Genomic DNA, 26,702 nt, shown 5'->3' on the forward strand with positions numbered 1-26,702 from the left:
CAGGCTTTAGGCTTGGATTTGATTGATGTGTTAATTTTTTTTTTTTTTTTAAATTGTTGGGGTTAGATGGAATTTTTAGGGAGTTATTGATAATTTTATATTATCAAAGGTGGCTAGAGTAGTTTATGGGGCTTTCTAGAATTGCTTAGGGACAATTAGTAATTTCCAGGGGTTGTAGTGATTTATATGGGGGTTATTTGTAATTTTTGTAAAAACTTCATACAGTACACTCGAGCCCGAGCCAAGGTGAAAATTATGCCCAAGCTAGGTTGGGTCGATTTTTTTTTTTTTAATACATCTCTAATTTTTTATTAGAATGTCTTGATATTAACTATATGAGGAGTATGATTAATCACCATTAGATTCTTATTTGTAAATTGTTATTTAAGTATGGTCCTAACATAATTAATATTAGGATGTCTTAACTAGAGAATTTTCTTATATATATTGCCAATCTTTGGCGCAAATGTCTTGAAATTTTTTAAAGTATAATTGAAAGGCAATTGGGTGCTCACCTTTGGTAGTTAAGTCGCCTTTGATATAATTTTATTGGAATCATGCTTAAATAATATTAGATTGAAATGATATTTTATAGATAAATCCTATAATATTTAAATTTGATACTCATACAATTAATATCAAGATGTCCTAACCTGAGATTTTTTGATTATTTATAATTCTTCATATTTTATTATAAACATTTAGACAATAATGTCAATCTTTCTATTGGGTATTTTTTTTTTTTTTTTTGTGTATGGATCCTCCTAACTGACATCTTGATTGTACATGTTAAGATTAATAGCATGACTTAATAATTCTTATTTTATCATTGAAAAAAATGAAAACAATATTTGGAAAATCTTTTTCTTATAATAGTATTGTAAAAAACAATATTTTTTTTTAAAAGAAAGTTTGAAAAATAAATTCATAATAAAAGGGAAATAAAAATAATTTGTAATTAACAAGATTCTTTCTATTGTTGTAATTAATATTTTAGCTATTTTGTGGAAATGGTTTAATCAACCCTTTAACTATTGAGGCATGTGACATCTAATTAATGTTCTCTTCCATTTCTTTTTCCTTTTTTTTTTTTTTTTTTTTTGGTTTTCTTTCTTCCCAATTAATGAGCCAAATTCTCATGTTTATAATTTTTATTTTTTTATTTTTTTGTAAATAAATTTCTTGATAGGAGAGCCTTTATGTAGAGAAAAATATAATTCCATAAAGTAAAGTCTATATCAAAGTAAATAAAGGAACAATGATTGAATCTTTTGATTCTAATTAGAGCCGAAGGTGGGCTATCCTGTGCCTAAAAATTCAAGGTCCGTCATGCCGTATCAAGGCCCATAGAAATTCTTGTCTTCTCGTGTCGTGTTAGTCCATCAAATCTGAAGGTCCACAACATGACCCCTTATATATCATGTCGTGCCGTGGGCCGACCTACAATTTTTTTTAATATTTATAAATTATGATAATTTTGGTTTATTATTAATAATTATTATAAAAATATTTTATATGTTATATTTAATAACATTTTATATTTGCATTAATTAAAAAAATATAATAAAATAATGAGACATTGAAATGTTAATTGAATTTCAACACTTTTTATTACTTATAAGTTATAATTATAAATTACAAATACAAACTTAGAATTTAAGATTAAGAATTATAATACATCTTCATTTTCATAAATTTCTAAATTCTTAAAATCTTCAAATATATCTTTAACAACACGATTTTGAAGCTTAGGTCTGCTGCCAACCAATCTTTCATACACATAAGGGTTTCAACAGTACTTTTAATTTTTTTTTTAAATTTTTTTTGTGTAGTGCCGTGCCGGCCCATGTGCCTTTTTTAAGGCCCACGGCACGGCCCCCATGATCGTGGGCTACCCCGTTTCGTGCCTTGTTGTGTCATGCTTTTTTTGTGTTGTGCCTTGTTGTGCTATGGGTCGGCACGACCTACCGGCAGCTGTAATTCTAACTAGGGAACTACTTTTTTTGTTTGATCATAATTTTTGTCATATAGTTTTCTCTCAAGAAATGTCACCATGTTTTTTTATATTAATATTTCAAAGAATTAATCAACTCTAAGGCTTGATCCTTAACACTAAATCAAGACTTAATTGATGCCTCATTCTAATTATAATGCTCTTAATCTTTTAAATATTTGATTAAAAGTGGGAAAATCATGTCATTCTTATTATAATTTGGTTGGTTTACTATCATACTTAATCGAGAATTCGAATCATATAATTTTGATTATTCATATACCAACATTGTTATCATGAATGTTGTAACAGTGATTCAAGTCTTATTATTATTCATACTGAGGCAAGAATTCGAACCATGTTATTGTCATCAATATTAGGACGATGATTCGAATCATATATATATTCTTGAGGCATAGGCTATATAATGATCATTTTGAAGATGTAAAATTCTTTCATTTTAACATGTAGGAAGATTGTCCGACATGTGACTGTATTTGATTGGTGATGATGTGATGTTTTTACATTTGGCTGCATTTTATTGATGATGATGTAGAATAGATTGATGAGTTGTATTTGTTGTTATATGTGGCTTAATTAAATTGGTGTTTGATATTGTTTGTTATTAATGACAGATTTTAATAATCTTATTGATTGATGTTTGTTTCTCATTGACAATAAATATTGTCATTTAAATAAAGATACATTTATGTAAATCTAAAAGGTCTTACAATAAAATTTTTCATTTACCTAGAGATAAGTTTATGTAAATTTAAAGGGTTTATACATTGTATGTGTTTAATATTATTGTGAAGGGTTAGAGATATTAATGTGAATATGAATGGTTTGATGGGTTTTTATTTTGTTGTTGTTTTTTTTTTTAAATTTTGGGTCAGAATATGGGAAATTTTTATTTATTTAAACTAAAGCTATTTAGATTTTAAAATTTCGTATTTGTATTATGGAATTCGGATGGTCAAGTATTTGTTTATTATCTACTGATGGGGTGACTGGGGTCGATGTGTCCAGAATGATCAAGTTGGTGCCGTTTTGCTCTTGAAATAACTGATTCAATTTGCATTGTTAATTTGTTTTTGATGCTATTAGTGGAATGTTGAATAATTTATTTTTTAGAAGCAAAGTCGGTGCCGTTTTGCTCTTGAAATATCTTGATTGAATTTGCATTGTTAATTTGTTTATGATGCTATTAGTGGAATGTTGAATATTTTAATTTTTTAGAAGCAAAATTGCTTGAAATTTTGTTTCCTTATATAATAATTCCATTTGCTTTTGTTATAATTTGTTTTTAAGCATCTCCAGAGAAAAGATTAGAATGTCTTATTTTCATGTTGTTATTGCAGGGCTTTAGATCATCCAAGAAAAAATTATTAGATATTCTCTTTTGGTTCTCTGTTTGGATGATGGGAATTGTTTTCTAGGAAAATTCTACTTGCCAATATTGGTCATGCATGTGCAGTAGGGCGTTCAAATATATACATATATGATATATATATATATTACTTCTCTTTAATCTGAATTGTTGAAATGTTTAACATGCATGGCCATGAAAGCAACTTCTGGAGTTGTTACAGAGTTTCTGGAAATTTGTTATATACAGTGAGTCTGTTTTATGGAAATTCCAATATAATATATGTTCCTTTACAAATTAAGATGTCAAAACTGTTAATAATTAATTAGTAGGATTAATGTCAATTATTAGTTGAAATTGTTCTTACTGCACATCCCACCCAAATCAATCGACGTACCTTACAGTGTAAACACATTATAGTTGCTGTAAGTTGTTAATGGCTTTCGTTTGCTTTTTTCTTGAAATTTGATATTTTTAACTGTGTGAATGCTAAATCTCTGAATATGAGCCTGGATTTTCTTGCAGCATCTTTTAGATTATAATGATTGACCTGATCTTGGTCCTGAAGATCGAGAAATGCTAAATGAAGATCTGGTATCTTTTCTGTACCGAAACATTTCACTCCTTTATTTAAAAGCACCAATAGACCATTTTCTTATGCTACATTTTTAGGAGAAGGGGCATCTTTGTATGCTTATGTGGAAGTTGAAAGATTTAAATTCCTTTACCAAGTGAATTAATCATAAGCAGAAATGGTTGCTATATTGATTTTAAGAGTTTTTTGAACATGAACATAAAGTAATAAAAATAAACCAAACTAATACAATACCAAATTTTTACATGGTTCGGCAACATGCTTACATCCATGGGAATAAGTCCAAATGAAGCCAATCCACTATGATAAACATTTATAGTTCAATTACAAAGCCAAAGTTAAGTATCAGTTGCAAGAACATTCCCTGTTTTGCAACTCTTCAAACTCCACCCTTTGGTCGAACTTCGAACTATCACAGCAAGCTCCATGTTCACAAGACCACCTGGTCAACCTTGAGCTCCTCTCAAGGATTAACAACAAAGATGCACTTCGGTTCCAAAAGCTTGAAATCCCATCAAGCATCACCAATGGAAACCCATTTTCCAGTTATGAACAAATTAACAAAGTTTATCAAAGATATCTGTAAGCCTACCTAAGACATATGAAACCTGATTCAAACAAAAGAAACCTCAAGGAATTTTTAGAGTAATATCAGAGAAATAATCAGGCTTAAGAAGAATTGCATTGGAGGGGCTGAATATATAGAAAACTTGGGCTCCAATGCAAGATGACATGTGACAAGGAATAACTTTATTGAATTTACCTTTATAAAAGTTTATTCCAATATCAAGATGCCATATATCAAAGAGAATAAAACTTTCCAGCACATTGAATATGAATTTGACAAGTGTTATGGACCATACAAATATCTCAAAAGAGAATATAACAGGTCATGCATTCTAGAAGTAGAACACGTGTTACCCAAATAAATCTGCCAGATATATTGTGATCACTCTGACTTAGAGGTGCTCACCCGATATAGCAGATAAACAATATAATAGAATGTGATCACTTTTAACACAAGATCGTCACACTAGAAATTTAAACAAGAATGGTTGTGCGATATTCAAAGTGAAGTGTATGATTAGTGTTACACCCCTAGAATCATAAGTTAGTAAAATAACTGACAGAAGTATTCGTAGCATCTTTGTATACTGATTAACGGGTTGATGGCTACAGAAATGGTGTAGTGATGACCACTCAGTCGTCTTAATTGTTTTTTGTGTGTGAAAGGGTAAATTGTTGAAACAGGCTATTTTTTTTTTTTTTTTGTTATATTTGGCGACCTCTGATCTAGGTGGAACCCACATCCAAAGAAGTCCAAGATGAAGAAAATGGACTTGTTAGTCCAAGATGCAGAAAATGGGCATGGGCAAAATGATGGTTTTGTTAATACCGGGAGTGGGAGGAAACATTTGAAGACCAATTGGGATTATCGCTCTCCTGGATGAGGCTTGGTAGAGTTTGACTTCTTAAGTATAAATTGGTGCGTGATGCTTTATAAAATTGTTCCTACGCAGTTTGTCCTCATCCTGATTTTCTTATCTATGCAGTATGTTTCCAAAATCAACACATGAAACATTTTCAACCAAGCTCTTTCAGAACTTTCGAGCCCACCCAATTATGCTAAATTTTTGGAAACAAATTTTACCATTTGCCATTATGCTAGAATTGCATGTAATTTGTTCACAATATTCTTCCTTATGGATTCATTTTCTTATGTCTGCTCTCTCTCTCTCTTTCTTTTTTCTTGCTTCTTTTTTTTTTTTTTTTACACAGAATTTTCAATTTAATTCCTCTTCATGGTTGACAATATGGTTGTAGTTAGATTTTTGGGGCACTTTTTTTGTTGACAATATGGGGATCTGATTAGTTTTTTTTTATTAATTAATAAGGTTGTTTGATGAAATATGATTGTTCTTTATCTTTTGTGATCATGGGTTGATTCTTTTTGCTGTGCTCAACTTTTTGCAATGTGTTTTTTGTATTGTTAAGGTTGGAGATTTTGGAACTTTGATTACAAGTAAGTGTTTCTTCCATGTGGGTGGTGTTTAGTATTTGCGTTTGTTGATGCAATGCATAAATAAGGTTTTGAATTATATTTGTTTTGAATATTTTACAATTATATTCGAACAAATCTACATCAATACCAGAAAACAAAGCAAACTAGAAGATGTAAATGGTAAAAGGAAAATGACAAAAACCCTAACTAAATAGTAACCCAATTTTCAATTAAACCGGCTAGACCATTGGTTAAAAATTAATTGCCTGGTTCACAAAAACTTATGATTTAATATTAACCTAAAATAAATAGTAACCCAATTTAAAAGAGAAGCTAAAGGAAGACGCCTTGGTGAGGGCCGAGGTGGCAGAAAAGAAAAGAGAGTTGTTGCGGGCTGAGCTTGAGCGGCTGAAAGGGGAGGTCGAGGCCCTCGAGGTCAAAGAGAGAGTTCCTTGATAAACTCTCAACGAGCGAGGTAGCTCGGCAGAAATCTGAGGCAGACTTGCAAAAGGTCGAGAGAGATCTAGCACATCAGCGAGGTGCCAATAATAAGTTAGCTTTTGAGCTCGTTGTGTCTTAGAAGGTTGCCTTGGAATGGGAGGCCAAGTACACAGACGCCTCGGGCCAACTTCTCCAAGAGAGGGAGATCACAAGGAGGCCAAATCAGTGGCTTCTAGGCTCAAAAGAGACGTTAAGGAGCTGAAGTCAGAAGTCAAGAGCCACGCTTGGGAGACGTCGGTCTAGTTGGTTCAGCAGCTGTGGTAGGCCTATCCTTTGCTAGACTTCTTCTTTCTTCCCGTCTATTGGAAGGAGATTGAGAGGATGAAAGCCAAAGTGGAGGGCTTGGAGTTTGTTTATTCAGACAACTTTGAGTCCGATGAGAGTGAGGATGGGGAAGGTAGCGACGAAGAGGAAGAGGTTGCGGTCAAGCAAGTGGTCGAGGACCCGACCCCGCTAGCCTCGCTCTTGGCTGATGTCGATGACCTTCCCCCAGTTGGGCCACCAAAAGATGCCTTTACTCCTACTCTCGAGGATGCTGCTCAAACTCCTGCCATCGAAGATGCTCCAAATTCTGTTGTTTAAGCTCTTTTTTTTTTTTTTTTTTTTTTTTTTTTTTTTGTATTTTTGTATTTTTGTTTTTTTTTGTTTTGTTTTGGTTTAGTTTGTAACTAAACTTTTGTTGATCAATGGAAATTTAGTTTTTTCCATTTTTGTCGAGCATTACTTTCTATTTCTATGAAGACATTCTAATTGTTCTAATCGAACTTAATGTAAAACTTCAAATTTGCTCCAAGTCATGTGTAAATCGCTTCTTTAGGAGCTTTTCGAATAGACAAGAAAATTTTACTCGTGACAACACTGAGTTTGGGTTGGTCGCCTGTCTCGTATTTTGGTCACCAATTTATGATCGATTTTCTTTTGACTTGTTTTTACTCAAGTGTTTTTCAAATTTTAACGTGGCTTATAAAGCTAAGCTGCTTTTTCTCGAATTCTTGACTCTGAGTTTTTTAGATGTGATTGCTTAGATCATGATTTTGAAACAACAAATAAATAATAATAAACAAAGGCAAAGTTGTGAATAATACCTCTTTATGGATAATTCAAATTTGGCCGTAAGAGACCTTACATTGATTTTGAAAAGAAGGGAGATAGAATAAAATTATAACCCGAGCTGCTTATTGGCAACATCTTCGCAGATGCTCAACGTTCCATGCTCGCAGTACAGTTTCACAATTGAGGAGTTCCAGGTGAAAAGTTCCCGATGCGAGCTTTTCAGAGATCCTGAAAGGACCTTCCCATTTGGGCCTAAGTGCCCTCAAGTTCGGATTCTGTGTATTTGGGACAACCTTTTTGAGAACTAGGTCACCCACCCCAAAATCTCGATTTTTGACCTAGGAATTGAAGTATATGTTTGCTCGCTATTGATAAGAAGCAACCCTGAACTAAGACTTAGCCCGATGCTCTTCGATTAAATCCAACCTCAAGCAAAGAATATCTTTATTTGTTTCTTTATCGAAGACTTCTCTCTGAAACGAACTAATCCCAACTTCAATCAAGGCCATTGTCTCGCATCCATAAGAAAGTAAGAATGTGGTTTCTCCTGTTGAGCTTTTGGTAGTTGTTCTATATGACCATAGGGCCTTGGGCAGTTCGTTTGCCCATCTTCCTTTTAGAGAATCGAGCTTCTCCTTGATGGTGTGTTTGATTACTTTATTAATAGCCTTTACTTGACCGTTAGCTTAGGGTTGGTAGATAGCGGAGAAACTTTTCTTGATGCCAAGCCTCTCATAGAACGATTGGAAGTCTTCGCAATCAAATTGCTTCCCATTGTCGGTTATGATTGTATGGGGGATTCTGAATCTACAAATGATGTTTTTGCAGACGAAATCTTTCAGCTTGTTTGAAGTGATTGTAGCTAAAGGCTTGACTTCTGCCCATTTGGTGAAGTAATCAACTATGACCACTGCAAACTTGATGCCTCATTTTCCTTGAGGCAGAGAGCCTATCAAATCAATCCCCTAGATCACGAATGACCATGGGCTTGTTAGAGTGATCAACTCTTAAGGTGGAGCACACGGAATATCTACGAATTTGACACTTGATGCACTTTCGTATGAAGTCGGTTGCATCATTGAAGACTGTCGGCCAATAGTATCCTTGACGGAGTACTTTGTATGCCCCCGACGCAATTTCCATAAATACCCTCATGGATTTCCTTCAGGATGCACTCCGCATCCTCATAATCAACACATCGCAAGAGTGAGGAGTTATATCCTCAATTATACAACTTGTCATTGATAAGCATATATCGAGCTGATTTTGCTCAAAGGGTCTTGGCTTCATTTCTTCCCTCAGGCATTGTCCCATTTCTCAAGTATGCAGTTATCGCATCCATTCAACTGTACATTTGTCTTGTTAACAAAACTGATTCTTGTGGTGTGAGGATGCTTGGACTCGGGAGGAATTTGACAGGAATGGAGTCGGTTGTTTCTTTGCTTATTGTTGAAGCCAAATGAGCTAAGGCATCGGCCATTGAATTCTTCTCCCTTGGAATCTACAGAATAGTGAAAGTCTTGAATTGCTTGAGTTCAGATTTTACCTTCTGGAGATAGGACACCATTTTGTCATCTTTTGCCTGATATTCTTTGGAAATTTGGTGAACCATGAGTTAGGAGTCATTGTAGATCTTGATTGACTCCGCCCCCATTTCTTTGGCGAGGCCAATCCCTGTGAGTATAGCCTCATACTCTTCCTTATTGTCTGAGGAAGCAAACCCAAACCTGACTACAACTCAAATTGGATTCCCTTCAAGACTTTTGAGCAGTAGCCGACCTCATGCCTCCTTCTCATTCGAGGACCCATCCACGTACAAAGTCCACTGCCATAGGCTATCGAGCTTTGGCTCTACTAACTTGTTTCTTTTGAGGTGCCCACTTTAGGCAGGCTTATCCCCCCTTTGGGTTGGTACGAGAACTCTGAGATAAAGTCAACCAAAGCTTGTCCCTTTATTACGGTTCTCAAGATATAGGTGATGTCGTGTTGACCCAGCTCCATAGTCCACTGAATTAATCTATCCAATGTCTCGGGCTTTTGCATTATTTTCCTCAGTGGAAAGACAGTAAGAACATGTATAAAGTGTGCCTGAAAATAGGGCCGTAACTTTCGAGCAGCTGTGATGAGTGCATAAGTGAGCTTCTTTATCTCTAAATACCTTGTCACAACATCGAGCAACTGCTTGCTCATATAGCACATCGGCCACTAAACTCCCCCTTCTTTGCGTACCAATGTTGTGTTGATCGTGGACTTAGATACCGACAGGTACAATAATAAGGGCTTGCCCAAGATGGGCTCTGACAACAAAAGAGGCTGTCTCAAGTGCCTCTTCAACTCCTGGAATGCTTTCCTGCACTCATCTGTCCACTTAAAACCCTTGTTCCTCTTTAAGTTTTAAAAGAAAGACAGACACCTGTCAGTAGCTCGAGAAATGAACTTGCTTAGTGTGGCTACTTGACTTCTCAAACTCTGAACCTGCTTTATAGAAGCCGGACTCTACATATTTAGGAGAACTTGAATCTTGTCTGGGTTGGCTTCAACACCGAGTTGATTGACTAAAAAGCCCAAAAACTTTTTCGAGCTCACTCTGAAAGCACACTTCAGAGGGTTCAATTGCATTTGGTACTTTCTTAGGATACTAAACATTTTCCCCAGTACTCGATGTGGCTTTCGATGACCTTTGACTTAACGAGCATATTGTCAATGTACACCTCCATGGTTTTGCCAATTTGCTTAGCGAACATCTGATTCACCAAACGCTGATAGATTGCTCTAACGTTCTTCAGGCCAAATGGCATAACCCTGTAACAATAAATACCCCGGTCAATAATAAATGAGGTGTGTTCTTCGTTGGGTTGATATATCGGGTTTTGATTATATCCCGAGTAAGCATCCATGAAGCTTAGTAGTGCGTTTCCTACTATCGCATCTACTAATTGATCGATCTGGGGTAGCGAAAGCTGTCTTTAGGACAGGCCTAGTTCAGATCAGTGAAGTCGATGCAAGTCCGCCATTTGCCATTCGACTTTTTCATTAGGACTGGATTGGCGAGCCAATCCAGACACTTCACTTCCCGAATGAAATTGATGTTCAGGAGCTTATCAACTTCATCCTTGAGCATTTTAGATTGCTTAGCATCCATAGACCTCCTTTGTTATCTTATTGGTCGAGCCCCTAAGTCGATGTTCAATTATGACACATTACTTTGGAGCTGATCTCCACTATATCCGCATGTACCCAAGCAAACATGTCGACGTTTTTCTTTAGGAACCCCACAAGATTGTTTGCCAGCTCGTCGCTTAGACTGCTCCCAATTTTTAGCATACAAGTTGAGTCTTCCTCACTAACAGGTACTTCTCGCAATTCCTTTGTAGGCCCTGCTACGAGCTCCTCTTTGTGGATGCGGGGATCCATGGTGTTTTCCAATGGTCTGGGCTTTGGTTCGAACTCAATGATGACCTTGGTCTCGAGAGTGGTCGTTTTTGTGCAGTATGAATGGCCTGATTATAGCACTCCCTTGAATCTTTTCTGCAACTTCTGATCATTATGATTCTATCTTAAGGTGGGAATCTCATTGCCTGGCAACGCACTGAGGTGACTGCGCTTAGGTCGTCCAGGATTGACCTCCCCAAAATGACGTTGTATGTGGTTGGGTAATCGACCACCAAAAACCCTGTTATCACCGTCTTTATTTGAGGCTTTTCCGCAAGAGTCACGGGTAACTCGATTGTTCTTGTGGGGACTAAGCTATCCTTGGTAAATCTGTATAACAATGATGGACAGGCCCTAAGGTATCGTTCGGTGAACCTCATTTCTTGGAAAGCTCCCAAAAAGATGATGTTCGTTGCACTACCGTTATCGACCATTACCCTAAGTATTGGAGCATTGCCTATCCTCACTGTGATTAAAATCGCATCATGGTTGTGGCGAGAAGATTAGTCGCATTCTTCATTGGTGAACCCTATCATCTCGCTTTCTATCTTGGGCTGCTTTTGCTCACAATTCATTACTCGAAGGATTAAGTCTGTCCTAGCCTCCCACGTATATTGCTCGCGAGAGCGCTTGAAGCTCCCTACAATGGCGGGTCCCCCATAGATCATACCCAACAACACATCGTTGTTTGCTTGGGTTTTCTGGATTTGATTAGTCTGTTCGCCTAGATTTTTGCGAGCTGACTCTTCCTTGACAAATTCTTTCAGATGACCTCTTCTAATTAGGTCCTCAATGGTGTCTTTCAGAGCCTGACACTCGTTAGTGTTGTGCCCAATATCTTGGTGGTACCTATAGTAATTCTAGTGATCTCTTCTACCCAGTGCCTCCCTCAATTTTTTTTTGGCACAAGTAACCCTCTAGCCTCAGGAGAGACCTTACAGATGTGAGCTACGTCTTGTGTGAGGGGAGTATACTCTACGTACCACAAAAAGGTTGTCTTTCCTCACGAGATTCTGTTTTCTACTTTTTCTGGAACCTATTTCGATCCTTATCACTATGATCCTTGCCCCTTCTTTAGTTGGTTGGGCGATCTTGTCTCCTATCATAGGCCCTTTTGGGTGAGTTTCTTACTAAGGCAACCAGTGAGCTTTCTACTCGTTGATATTTGGTAGCCATTTGATAGAACTTGACTAAACTCACATGATCTTTGCTTTGAAGCTCTTTCCATAGCTCTGTCTACGGCTTTATTGTTGCTATAAGCAAAGTCTGGATTGATTCCTCAGGTTCATCCACGACCTTTGCTTATTCGTTCTGGAACCTTGTCAAGTACGCGGTCAGAGTTTCGTCCCTTTCCTGATGAATATTACTCAAGTAGTTGAGCGGCATTGTGAACTATCTCTTTGCTTGGAATTGTTGTAAGTACAATGAGGAGAACTGTTGTCAAGACTGTATTGAGTTCGCTTTGAGCCTCTTATACTACCTCTTAGCATCCCCTACTAGAATGACCACGAAACAACAACACTTTGCCAAGTCAGAGACCTAATATAGCTCCATCAGGTCGTTGAGAGAGTCAAGGTGGTCTTTAGGATCTCCTTTCCTATCGAACTTGCTCTCTGGCGCCTTGAATCCCTAGGGAAGCAGGGCTGGACATACTTCCTCGGTGAATGGAGAACTTATTATTTCTTTTGCCGAATTATTTTAGCGGGCTTTGAGATCGTCGAGCATCTTCTGGATTCGATCTAAGTCTTCTCCATGAGGAGTATTCTGGTTACGAGCTCTATTTAGCCTTACCTCGAGTAGGTTAGTTCGAAGATTAGTTGCTTGTAAGCCTGCTCTGTCGTGCGCATTAGTGCACAAAGTGAAGTCATGATGGCTGGAATAGTAGGTGCTATCATGCTCTTCGGTACGTTGTTCATACATTGGTTAAAACCAGAACATCAGTTGTTGCTTGATTGGCGTGCATGGCTAGTTTCGTGAGTCTGCGAGGGTTAAAATCGGCACATTGGGGTTGGGTATATCATCAAGTAGGCCGAGCATCCCTTGGGAGACCATTTCCTTTATTCTTTCCCATGGGTTGCTTGCTCGATCGCCTTCTAGTGTTAGTTTGCCCACGAGACTCACACTCTTGAGCGGTAGGCACTTTGCAATGTCGGGGGTTTTAGTTGTTCCTCGATGCCAACAAACCTGATTGGTCATCGGCAGAGTCATTCCCTCCCAGGGGAGTAACTTCTGTGAAGCGTGGCTGGTCGAGGTTCTAGTTGGCTGGCTACTCGTTTTTTATCTCAGCCACATTTTGTTGCACCGCCTGTGCAACCATCGCCCTTATCATCTCCATCAGCTAGCCATTCTTGGGATTATACATCCCTGCCCAGTTGATTTGCAACCTGATATGCGAATGGTATTGGTGGTTGGCGTGCAGCAGCATCTTGATGCACCTCTTGGTCGGTGGCCTTCACACGGTCGTGGTTTCCGGTGGTGGTTTTGGATATGGTACGAACCATTGTAAACTTCGGGTGATCCATTAAGATTGTTTGCTGGAAATTTTGAAAGCAGGCAGGGGCCCTCCTTCTATCACCAAAATGTTGATGCAAGAATTATACTAACTAGAGTGATCCGATTGACCTTGGTGGAATCGGAACATATGTGCACGTGATTAAGGATAATCAGTAATGTAATATGAAAGAAATTAGAATAAAACAAAGAACACAATCAGTTTTTAAAGTGGTTCAGCAAGTTGTAATCTTGAGCCTACTTCCATTGTATTTCTTATTACTCAGAGAGCTTACAAGAAATAATAATAATAATACCTAAAACTATTTACTAACTCCTCTTCCATCATTGGAGGGGGTTCATATACAAGTTTCTTGCAAAGGAAAGAACATAATTAAAGGAATTACAATTAATATGAAAGTGCAACTCGACATTCTCGCGATGGGCACTAAGATCGCACTATTATTGCTGTTGATTTGATCTCTTTCGAGATATCCAAGATCTAAGCTTATCTATAATATGTCGAACAACTGTCAAGATTAGTCGCGATGAGCTAATGCTAGGTCGAGTTATATCTCGACAAGTTGATGCTAGGTTGACTAGTGTTGAGCCGAGCTGATTTTGGGTCGAATTATAACTTTCAAAACTCTGATTTTTCTGAGCTTAATGTAAAAATCATACACAACACCTATTCACCTCCTCTAGGAATATTTGCCATGGTTTTACATATTTTAATCAAATAATTAAAGTGCGAAAATGTAAAATGATGGAACAATAGGATATGTGGTTTATACTTCATAGAGACATGTGCATGCATCCACAACTGTAAAAATAAATGGTAGCTCTACTTTTTTTAAGCTTGCAAAAGAAATAATAATAATAAATTCCATTACATTAATCACATTTGTTTGACTTTTCTTGATTTCCATTACCAACTTTTAAATTTCTTCTCGCTATCTCTCTCCCCATCACCGTTTTGTTTAAAACAAAATCAAATCTTCATCTCTCTTAGAAATAGAACAGAGAGCTATAAACCCATCCCTCCACGAAACCAGAAGACTCTCATTCCCAATTTCTCATTTACACAAAGAACGTTTAAGACACACACACACACATACATTCACATACACACCTTTTCTTTATCTTTCTCCTTCTCTTTTACTTTCCTTATCTTCAAACCCTTTCTTATTCAAAACCTTTTCAAATTCTTTACCATTTGATCCTTCTCACCGTTCTCTTCGAACCCTCAAATATTTTCTTATTCAATTGAATCATAAAATTTCAAAATGGTTCACATATTCTTCTAAATTTCGATTTAGTTTCGGTTCTCGATTTCAGTTCCAATTCCTACAGGGGTGGAACCGGAACTAAAATTACACAATGCCAATTCCGGCCTTTTATAATCGGAACCGACTATCACAGGATCGGTTCTGGATAAAAATTGGATCCGAAACCCCGATTACTCGTCAATTCTTTTGCACACCGCTATTTTGTAGCAATTAACCTTTTTTGAAAAATATCACAAAATTATCTTTTTTAGCGAAGCAATTTTATAAGGAAAATTATTTCCTGGGAAGTCGTGAAATTCTTATATATTGTAAATAAAATAAAATTCGTGCGAACTCTCTGTCCATGGTCAGCATCATTACTCATTAGTTGACTAATCATTCATAAATAATTTTATTTATTTAAAAAAATACAGATGTCGATAAGAAAGAAAATATACGTATATAAATTTGCTAATAATCAAACTTTATAAAATATTGAATTATTAATAAAGCTGATGAATTGGAACTCACATACATAATCTTGAGATTCCTTTAGATGTTAGACGTCTCTCGATAAATGGTAATTGTCTCAATCAATATATATTATGAAAAAGATAAATAAATATATTTTTTGGGAAATTTTTCAACTCTTCTTTCATAATATCTTGTTAGAATTTTCACAGATAAGGTGAATTGATTGATGAAAAATGTTTGCATGTAAGTTTTCTAAGTCATGATAACACATGACTTTATGGAAGCATATAATAATATGATACCTATCAAAACCTCAAACTAGCGGTAAGTTAAAACGCGTTTAACTATTTTTAGGTAGTCGAGTGGTTCGTAAGAACTTTTAAGTGTATTATTTAAGAGGTCTTGAATTCGAATATCTCATCGGTTACTAATAAAGATTAAAAAAATATATATATGTTTAACCAAAACTCTTTCAAATCTCATTTCTTTCGAGAGAGAGTATATTAATGAATTAAAATTTTAATCTACTCTTTTATATAATTCAATGCATCTACATGCAACAAAGTCTCTTTCAAGATTGATTTATACTCTTTTGCTAGAGTAATTAAGAGAGTGATATCAACAAATTAAGCTTTAATCAAATAGCTATTTCTTTTATGAAGTTGTCTCGATTAAAAGTTATTAAAGACAATTTTAATTAAAACCTCATCCTTTTGAACCTTCTCTTTGTGTGATTTTTGTATATTCTTTCCCCAAGTAATTAAGACAGCGATCAAATCAACAAAGCGCTATTCAAACACGCTTTTAAACACATGAAAAAAATTATTAAATTATATCATACTTAAAATTGATTAATACTTTTTATTTATTTATTTTTTAGGAAGATCCTTAACAGAATGAAATGATTTTTTAAGTATTTTGATGTAAAATGATGGGGACCGATGCTCTGGACCGACATCAGCATAAAAGTTTTCAATCAGAATATAATAAGATAGGTATGTCCACTTCACTTTAAAGATTTGGTGGATCAGAATTTCTCGTTAATAATCCATGATACGATTTGAAAGCTTGGTGGAACAGAATTTCCAGTTAAGAATTTAAGATGAAATTTGAGGTGGGTCTCACTCAATAGGGCTAACTCTTTATTCGTTGGTCAAACACTTAACTTAAATATCATGATAGAATTTGAGGTGAATCTGACTCTTTACTTAATAAAGCTTTGTTAAATGAGAAGATTATCCTCTCTTATAAATCAGTAGACTTGAACGTATCTAATCAGTGTCGAATTCCAACAATTCACCTAAACAAGAATTGAAAATTAATTTAACAAAAGGCAGATTCTAAAGCTAAATGTGGCACCACACTTGCGCAATATATAAATAGCTCCATACTGCGCTGAAATTCAGATATCAACCAACAAATATTTCGGTAGAATATTCTAAGTTATTTGCGTACGTTTTACTATGTCTAAGGAAGTTAGTAATTCCAATAGAGATCCTCTTTGTGTTGGGAGGGTAATTGGAGATGTTCTTGACGATTTTACTAGGTCAGTTACTCTTAATGTTAGCTATGGAAACAGGGTTGTCAACAATGGTGTTGACCTCAAGCCCTCTGTTGTTGCCAATCAACCTAGGGTTGACATTGGTGGAACTGATCTCAGGACCTTCTACTCTTTGGTATGCCTCAGACTCTTAATTTTCTTTTTCGCCTCCTTTCTGTTTTGCGGTTGTTTGCAAGTTTTTTTTTTTTTTTCTAAATCTACTTAACATATATATGAGACAATTTTTTTTTTTTTCTTTTAATATCTCTTAATGTATATACGAGATCCTGTTTTGCAGATGTTCACATTTTTTTTTTTTTTCAAAAATATCTACTTCTTAATGTATATACAATATCCTGTTTTAGTCAGTTGTCATCTTCTGAGAAACATATTAACGTTGATTCATGCATCTACGATTCTTTCTCACGAGAGTTGATTCATGCATGAAGAAAAAGTTTATTTAAATCCGATATTAGATTGGTACTTGATAATTTATGTATTATTAATCATAAATTAAAATATATAGGTCATGGTGGACCTGATGCACCCAGTCCTAGTAATCCAAATCTTAGAGAATACTTGCATTGGTAATTAGCTTCTCTCTCTCTCTCTCTCTCTCTCTCTCTCTCTCTCACACACACACATACTGAACTTTGGCTTTTTTTTTTTTTTTTTCATATTTTTACAAAAAAGATAATGATTAAATTAAAACCCACCATTGCAATAAAAAGATATTTATTACACTTTCTTCTTCTGAAAGTGAAAGAAAGAAATTAAATTATCGTATATTTGCGTGAATGAATGATCTTCTGTTTTGCACCGACTAAAAGTTCATTTCATATCCGGGCAAATTGAAGGAAGGACACAAAGAAATAAAAGCAACTTTCTGGCATAATTATATACCAAGGTCCTATATGTGTCACTAACTATATATAGCATACATTTGACATTTTTTTTTTTTTTTTTTTTGGGTTTACTCAATGAATATTTGAGCATTTCATAATATAGAACAAAGAACATATAACAAAAAAAAAAAAAAAAAAAAAAAAAAAAAAAAAAACCGTAAAACACCAAATTGCCCTTAATATCAAAGACAACATTACATTGGTCTAAATACACATAGTTGTGTTGTGTAATAATGTTACCGAGGAGGTAATTTAATTGGGTCGGTAGCATACCGCCATACCAAATCAGTAATTGTTATATATGTATTATAGTATAGTTAAGTTTTCGTACTTTTTCTTTAAATCTATTGATGAATTTTACAAGTATGTTGTTATTTTTAACGATGAACTTATGACACTATTACGTAAATATAACAACTAGTGGTAAACTTGTTTGTAACAACTACTGATTTTTAACTTGTTCAAATGTTAACTAGCATTAACTTTAGTTACAATTACCGATAATCGTAACATACAACGATAACTTTTGTAAAAAAAAAAAAAAAAAACACACGTAAATGTTTGTTTCAAAAATCCTCTTGTGCTTAATTTTCTCTTTGTGTAGAATAGGAGATAATACCATTGATTTTGTAACTAATACATCTTAATTCTTTGAACCAGGTTGGTGACTAATATTCCAGGAACTACTGGGGCTACCTTTGGTGAGTTAATTAATTACCTTATCTTTAATTCAATTTTAATTACTTCAAATGGGTAGATCTTTCTTTATCACAATCAACTTTTTTGCGAATGCAAAGAATGAATGAGTCCTAATCAAAACGACATTTTGATTTGGGCTTATTCTGATTGGTTCAGGCCATTTCCAGATTTCAGATATAGTGGCACAATTAATTTCAAGTTATGGACCTCCATTAACTTGTTAATCAACCCTTAAAAGAACTTTATCTTCTCTCTTTTCAAGTTCAATTTTTTAAAATGAACCAAAATAAATAAATAAATTGTTGATAAAATTATAAACCATATGATATGGTTTAAAATATATTAATAATTTCCTTTAAAATATACTTTAGATTTATTTCATTAATCTTTTATTTCTACTTTTATTTTTTAATCATATATAAATTTATACGGAATTTTACCTTTTTCTGATCAAAATTCGTTCCCAAACCTATAAGAGATCTTAAACGACCTAATTTTGAGGTATATATTACTCAGATCTACAGAATAATTAAAAAAAAAAATTGGAATCAGAATTTTTTTTTTTTTTTTTTGCTTCTTTATTCCATAAACTTTACACTTACACGCTTTTGAATGCAATTTCCTGAATAAATATTTTTCATATTTCATCTTCCTCGTTCATTAAACATTATAAATATTTGACCCTCCCTCTGATCATGATCCAATGGTTTACATGAAGAATAACTTTATATATCCCCGATAAGGATTATGTAAAGAAATTATTAACGATTAATAAAACATTACGTTGCAATTGTAGGTCAAGAGATTGTGGATTATGAGAGCCCAAAACCAACGGTGGGGATTCACAGGGTTATATTTGTGTTGTTCAAGCAACTGGAAAGGCAAACTGTGTATGTACCAGGGTGGCGCCAGAACTTCATCACCAGAGACTTTGCTGAGCTTTACAATCTTGGATCTCCTGTGGCTGCTGTTTACTTCAATTGCCAGAAGGAAACTGGCTGTGGAGGAAGAAGATGATTATATTTATGTATGTTTATGCATGCATAATAATAATAATAAGCTATGGATTAGTAGAAATTAACTTTAAGATATGTTGACTTAGCTAGATGTATTAGTCACCAAGTACTTAATAAACAGGTGGAGTATGATTTAGATATAATGAATAAATTTTCTATGTGGGTTAATATAATCATTCTCTTTATGAATAAATTTATCTTCCCCACCCCCCCTTTTTTTTTTAACTTAACTAATCAATCAATAAAACTGTATTAAAAACTTTGAAACCAAACCACCGTAGGATAGTCGGATGAGGCGATAGAGACTTTTGGGTATATTATTCAAGAAGTTTTGAGTTCGATCCCCCTCAGTTACTAATAGGAGTGATCACTAGAGGGTTTACTCGGTCGTTAACTTTAAAGCCTCGGGAGATGGGTTAAGATACGCGCAAACTAATCTAGACACCCTTTGTTTAAAAAAAAAAAAAAAAAAAAAAAAAAATTCAAAACTTTCCCATCAGATATAGAATTTTTGCATAGAATTTTTAAGTGTGGATACTCTTAAATTTATAAGCTATAAACCAAAGATTTATAATTAGTCATTAACTTCGAATTTATATTTTGTTAAGCTAGAGATTAATTGCCTTTGTTTCACACGTTAAAAATTTCTTCACATCACATATAAAAATTTATATATATGCAGATGTCCGTAATATTTTGAAATTCAAACTTTTACTTACTAGTGTATATAAACGATAATAAAACTGATCTTTTGAGTAAAATTGAGTCGAAGTACCAGCATTGCTGTTTAGTTCTCGTATATATTTATACTTGAGCTTTAACTAATTATTGTATATATTTAGATTAGCAAAGGTTCATAATTATACGTATATAGGGATGAAATCTTTTAACTTAAAACTAGATTCAACATCTTAAGTGATACCATAAGACATTCAATCCTCAAATTTTACTTTTAACAACAAATTGATAAAATATTTTACATAATAAAAGAGAGTGAGTGAACATGAATATACTAAGAGATGACCGAAGTGACAAAAAATAATTGACGGGTGAAGATAATTTTACAATTGTTTCTCATAAAATCTAATCTTAATCAGTGGCGGATCCAGGAATTTCACTCGATGGGGGCAAAAAATAAACAAAAAAAATTTGTGGGGGCAAAAGGTCAAAGTCTTATAGGGGGTAAAATGCAAGTAAATATAAATATTTATACAATCTGAAGTTTTTTAAAGTTTGAGTGGGGGCCGTGGTCCCCACTCGTCATTAAGTAAATCCGCCACTGATCTTAATTAACATCATAAGAAACTCATTGCTCAGATTTTACTTTTAACTAGAAATTGATTTAATATTTTAGACAATAAAAGAGAATGAGTGAAGATGAATATATAGATGAATGAAGTGACAAAAATTAATCAACAGATGGAGGCAATTAGTGGGGAAGAGATTCCGATTATACTTTGATTCAGATTGATAGAGACGAATNCTGTAACTTGCAAAAATGTTTGCAGACACAGAGTGAGTTCTCTTGATTGATTGAAATTTAAGCACTAAAAAACTGGGCAATCATTCATATATTTTGTGCGTGTGTGAGAGAGAGAGAAAGAGAGAGGATGATGTTGTTTTTCTGCCTTGGCTGGTGGTAAGTGTTTTGCGCAGGGCCGGCTCAAGGGGTAGGCAGCTGAGACACCTGCCTAGGGCCCTAAAAAAATGGGGGCCAAAATTTTTATAAATTTTTTTAATATATTGTAAAAATAAAAATGGTATATAATTTCTTATCAGCTAAGGGGTCCCAAAATAAAAAGCCAAAAAAGTCAAAATTTATTATAAACTTTTGACATATATTCCCACCAAAGTTTGATGAAATAATAAGTTTGTACCTCTAATTTTATATATTCTAATTTACACCCTTAAATTAACACATTAAATTTCTTTTAATAATAAAAGGCTAAAATAGTCATTTATATGTCTCAAATTACTCACCCCCAATTCAATCCCAAAATTCAGCATTCACATAAATCATCTCCACCCTTCTTCCGCCGCTAGTGGCTTGGAGCTGATTCCGGTCAATTTTCTAACATATGCCCCTTCTCCATCGAAAGAAATAATATTATCGTGCGGATACAAGACAGAAAGCATTAACCAAATTTGCCTGATGTAGAGACAATCAAGAAAGCCGCATAAGTAAATATATAACCAACGAAAATCGACCGAAATCATCACTTTATCATTTCCCAAGTGTTTTCCCAACCTTGATAGCCCTCGATTTAGCCTATTTTTTATGAATCTCTCAACCCAACTCCACCGCACGACAGCCATTTCCAGCCTTTTTGGCATGTACCCGACGTTGTTGGCCTTCCCTGACACTACAATTTTCCTCCCCTCAGCCCTCTCACCAAAACCTCTATCATACCCCATCTGTTTATTCTACCAATCGTCGGCCACCGATATCTTTTGGGTCGTGACTTCTCAAACCTTTTCCGGTCAATCCTGGCATTGGAAATCACCCATTTCACCACCCATCACATCTCCAACATCTACTCTCCAAAAACCCCCTATCAACCTAACCCTGTTAGTGTGCCAGTCGCCGTCTACTTCTCTTAGTGATTTTGCATCTCAAAAGACAAAAAAAAAAATATAATAATAATATTTTTGAAATATTTTTTTTAATGTATACTTATATTATTAGAAGGCCCCAAAGTAACTCTTGTCTAGGGTCACAAATGTTTTAGAGACGGCTCTGGTTTTGAGTAAAGATAAGCTAGTGAGGGGTGTTTTCTGAGATGTCAGCTGTCCACATACAGTTAGGTATTATCTAATACAATATTCACCACCTTCTTACCAGTAAAGATGAGAAGGATTGACAATAAACTTTTGAATAATGTCTGATATGCAACATATTCAATTTGCTCTTTTCAAGCTTTTCTCAAATTCTTTGGCATAAGGATTTTTTATTGGCACTTCTTTTACCTAAGAAAGTTTAGGTGTGTAGTGTGATGAGAATTTCTGCTGTGAACANTTTTTTTTTTTTTTGGTATTCGGAGGTGTTCGTTTCAGTTTGTGTATACCTCAACTAGTCTCCCGAAGTTCTGAAGTTAACGATTAGATAAGACTCTAGTGACCACCCCTTATTAGTAGTAATCAGGATTTGAACTCGTGATTTCTTGAGTAATATACCTAAGAGTATCTAATATCAAACTAGTTGGTTAAAATCATTTCCCTAAAAGATTTCATCCCAACTAATTAAATTATTTTTGAGATTTCATGTGCTCAATTAAATGTATACCTTAGAAGCCCATCGAGTAAAACATGAGCTATCTTTAGTATCTTATAAACTATTGAAATAGACAACCACCCAAATAAGAAAACAAAAAAAAGGAAACTTTCTGTTTAACTTTTTTTTATTGGTATCACCGCCTTAACAGGCAGATTCTAACCGTTGCTTTAATTGGATGCCAGCAGTCGCTTTTGATTAACTTACTATCAGAGGCGGCCCAAGGGGTGGAATACTGGAACGCCCTTCCCAAAATTCTAAAATTTTACATAAGAAAATTGCAATTTCATTTTGGTCCCCTTATTTCTAAAACTTTCATTTTATCCCCCTTAAATGTAATTTCCTAATCAATTGTTTAACTTTGTTCTCCCTCGTTCATCAATCATTACACTTAAATCTCTCCAAACTGAGGGCGTAAACAAACCGAGCTGATTTGAGTATCTGGTTGCTCGAGCTCAGCTTGGCTACTACAATGTCTTGACACCAAAAATGACAGCTCGAGCTCAATATCAAAGCTCGAGTAGGTGTGGAGCTCGAGCTAGCCTATGATTTCTTCACTTCCTTCTAGTTGGATCCAAATGTAGGCATTGACATCACCAATAATTTTGGTTGAGGGCACAGAAGTGAACCCATAAAAAACCCATCCAAATAGCAATTTCTCCTCCAACATTTTCCTAAGCATGCCAACACGTTGAAATCATTCCTAATCATTATAAAATATCCAAAGAAAACCACAAATTACAACTTAACATATGTATAAGACCCAGTTTTTTGCCAATAATTTTTCAAAAACCAAAAAAATAATCTAAAAAAGATCAAAAGAAGCCCAAAAGCAGAAGAAAACCACAATTTAATGTTAAATAAACTAACCAAAGAATACAAGAAGAGGAAAAAAAAAAAGTAAAAAATCTGAAAAAAAAAAAAAAAAGAAAAGAATATGAAAACCATTAATGAAATAAAGGAAACCCAAAATCTTACAGAAGCAAAGCAGATCCAAACTCAATGCAATAACATCCAAGATTTTCAATTGTCCACAGTTATGCCTAAAATGAGGGTTGACCCATGCTAACGTCATCGAGCACCAATCAGAGTTTAAGAAAGCTTTCTACGGTCTAGAGCTTGTCACGTCTCCCAAGGCAAAAGGAATATAGCTCTCAACAACCTAACTTACTCAAGAATTTGTCTATGAACAAATTTGGTTTGCACACCTGTCCAAGCCCCATTTAATTTAAGGATATTCTTTGAGTTCAAACGAATGGAAAGCATGAGAGATCCGCACGGCATCAGACCACTTGCAGAAGTGTATTCATTACCTTGAGCATAGTGGGTATAAATAGGCAGTCCCCCCTCACAAAAACGGGATCAGACACCCTTGAATTTAACAAAGGAAATAGCAAAGACATACTACTAGAAAGAGATTGGCTTGACATTTTCTAAGAACACTTAGAACACAAAGCACTTGTAATATCAGATCGTAGTTCATGACCTCTTGTAAACTTGTCTAATGACTAGGGACAAATTTATATAAACAAACACAGTGGATGTAGGATTCACTTTAAGCATCTGAGCCACTATAAAAATCTTACTGTCTCCTTTATATTTATGTCTTTGCATGCTAATGTGCAAACAATACCTTACTCATTGTTCGATTAAAAACAACTTTAATTCCTCCGCAAGTGCACGAGTCGCTATTGCATTAAAGTGCACAAGTAAGGGTCAATCCACAGAGAGTCGAGCTGTCACTTTTTCTAATATTGTGCAAAAACAACTAAATTAATGAAATCAAGTGAGATAATAAAAATTACCCAACAATTTAATAAAATCCAAATTAACTAAAATTCAAGTAAAATAACAAAAATACTAAAATAACAAATAAGATAAAAACAAGATCTAAACAAATGATCAAACAATGAGAAATGGTCTAGTGTATCCAATTTCACTATAATTATCCCACTTTATGTTATTAATCTAACCAATGTTTCTTGATCTAAATCTTAGGGTCGATACTTACCAAGGTAAGGTCGTGCTGTGGCAAACCAGATCAACCTAGTGTTTTCATCATCCAAACTAGCTAGTGGTGTGTAGCCTAGTCTAAATAAAAAAAAACCCATTATGCATAGAAGTACCAAAAAACGAACACAAACCAACTTACACCTGTCGAGGGCATCGCACACACATAAATCAATCGTTCATCAGAGCAATCTAAGATTAGCTAGTGGCGTATAGCCTACCCCCAACTCATATAGTCAATCAATCAACTATTAAACATGATCAGACATCAACAACGATCAAAGATCAAGGGATATTCAAGATTAGCTAGTGGCGTATAGCCTAACCTTGAGTCATACAACCATTCAATTGTAAATCAAAAGCAATCATGCAATAATAATGATTAATCAATTCAATAAACATAAATAAACGAAACTAAGGTACCATTGGATCAATTAAACATTCGATTAAGCAATAAACATGAAGTAGTCTAATTAGATTACATTGGATACACTAGGAAAGAGTTTAGCTACTCATAAATACAAGAAAAGAAACCTTGATCTCACCCTTACACATTTGGATGCAAGATCCACTCAAGATGATCAAGGTTTAGCTTTACAGAATCAATCACTCTCTCCCAAGCCTTAAAAGTTGCAAAAGTGTTTTTTTTTTTTTTTTTTTTTTTTTTGTTTTGTTTTTTTTTTTTATAACCTAATTATAATGAAAATCGAACTAAAGTTGCCTTTATATATTTTTAGGCAAAATAGTAAATATTGGTTGCCAAAATTAGGGTTGTGGAGTTTTTTCAAATATCACGATTTGCTCTGCGGCACATTTGAATTGCGTTGCGGTGCAGCACCAGGCCATTTTTCCTTCGACAAAAACTCCATCACGCCGCAGTGTGGATGAATTGTGCCAGCAATTCGGATTTCATCAACTTTGTGTCACAGCTCGATGATTCTTTGTTGGGGCGTAATATGAGTTGCGTCGTCTTCACGTTGCGGCTCAGAAAAGTGTGTTGCGATGCAGTTGCGAAATTTCACTTTTTTTCCACTTGCCTTGATTTATCCGCACTCGATGGGTCTAGGATGTCCGAACAACAACACAAGCACGAATAGTGCATCTTTTTGCACCTAAATACCTGAAAACAAAACAAAACCCATGATTTTGGAAGATATATAACAAAACAAGTAAGGAAACTCATCATAAATAATGCGTTAAACCTTGAATTCCTTACAATTTCACCCCCAAATCACAAAATAAATCCACATTTTCACCACTCAACACAAACCCTAACCAGCTTATTGTAAGTTAACGGATCCATTACATAATGGAATTTTAAAATTTTTTATTCAAGATCTGCTAACCTTTAACCCATGATCCTTACGCCGATTACATTATTTTGCATAAAAGAAATCAAGTCAAAGAAAATATATCATACCAGCGTTGGGGGCTCCTTCGATTTGATGTTGGATTTGCAAGCCACTTCAAAATATAAGTGGACTTCCGGTATCCACATGTAGACAGGACTACCGTCGATGAGAGACTTCTAGGCTAGGAAGATCACTCACCTATAAGAACAAATCACAGTAGAATTTTTCTTGGAAAGAAAAATTCTTTTCCTCACAAAAGGGGGTGATGTTTTTTGAGAGAGAGAGAGAGAAGAGTGGCTAGGGTTTTTCAATTTTGCAATTCAATCATTAAATGATTTAATTTTTAGTTGCACTTAAATAGTGCACACTAAAATCCTATTCCAACTTGGAATAGCCATCTATTCCAATTGGAATAGCAAACAGCTTATTCTATTTTGGAATAGATTTCCTTGCAACCAAACATGACATTTCTAATTCAAATTTAAAACCAAAATTTGAATTTCATATTATCAATATTAATAATAACTATTAATATTAGATAATATCCATTATATATAAATTCAATTCAATTCAAATTTAAAAACCAAATTTGAATTTCATATTATTAATATTAATATTCGATAATATCCTTTATATTTGAATTCAAATATACATATTTAAATATTTAAATATACATAATCTCACTAATTTAATTTCCATATGAAATTAAATTTAGGCAACAACCTCAGCAAA

At 34.6% G+C, this 26,702-nt stretch overlaps 1 protein-coding gene across 1 annotated transcript; it reads left to right on the forward strand.

The window, feature by feature from the left end:
- The first annotated feature begins 16,640 nt into the window (after positions 1 to 16,640).
- On the forward strand, positions 16,641 to 19,338 carry LOC116107179 (protein HEADING DATE 3A-like). Its single transcript, XM_031393479.1, has 4 exons — positions 16,641 to 16,861; positions 17,251 to 17,304; positions 18,283 to 18,323; positions 19,118 to 19,338. Exons 1-4 carry the CDS (start codon positions 16,641 to 16,643, stop codon positions 19,336 to 19,338), a joined length of 537 nt encoding a protein of 178 aa, XP_031249339.1.
- The last annotated feature ends 7,364 nt before the right edge of the window (positions 19,339 to 26,702 follow it).

The sequence above is a fragment of the Pistacia vera genome, unplaced genomic scaffold, assembly GCF_008641045.1.
Source record: "Pistacia vera cultivar Batoury unplaced genomic scaffold, PisVer_v2 Contig529, whole genome shotgun sequence".
Taxonomy (NCBI): domain Eukaryota; kingdom Viridiplantae; phylum Streptophyta; class Magnoliopsida; order Sapindales; family Anacardiaceae; genus Pistacia; species Pistacia vera.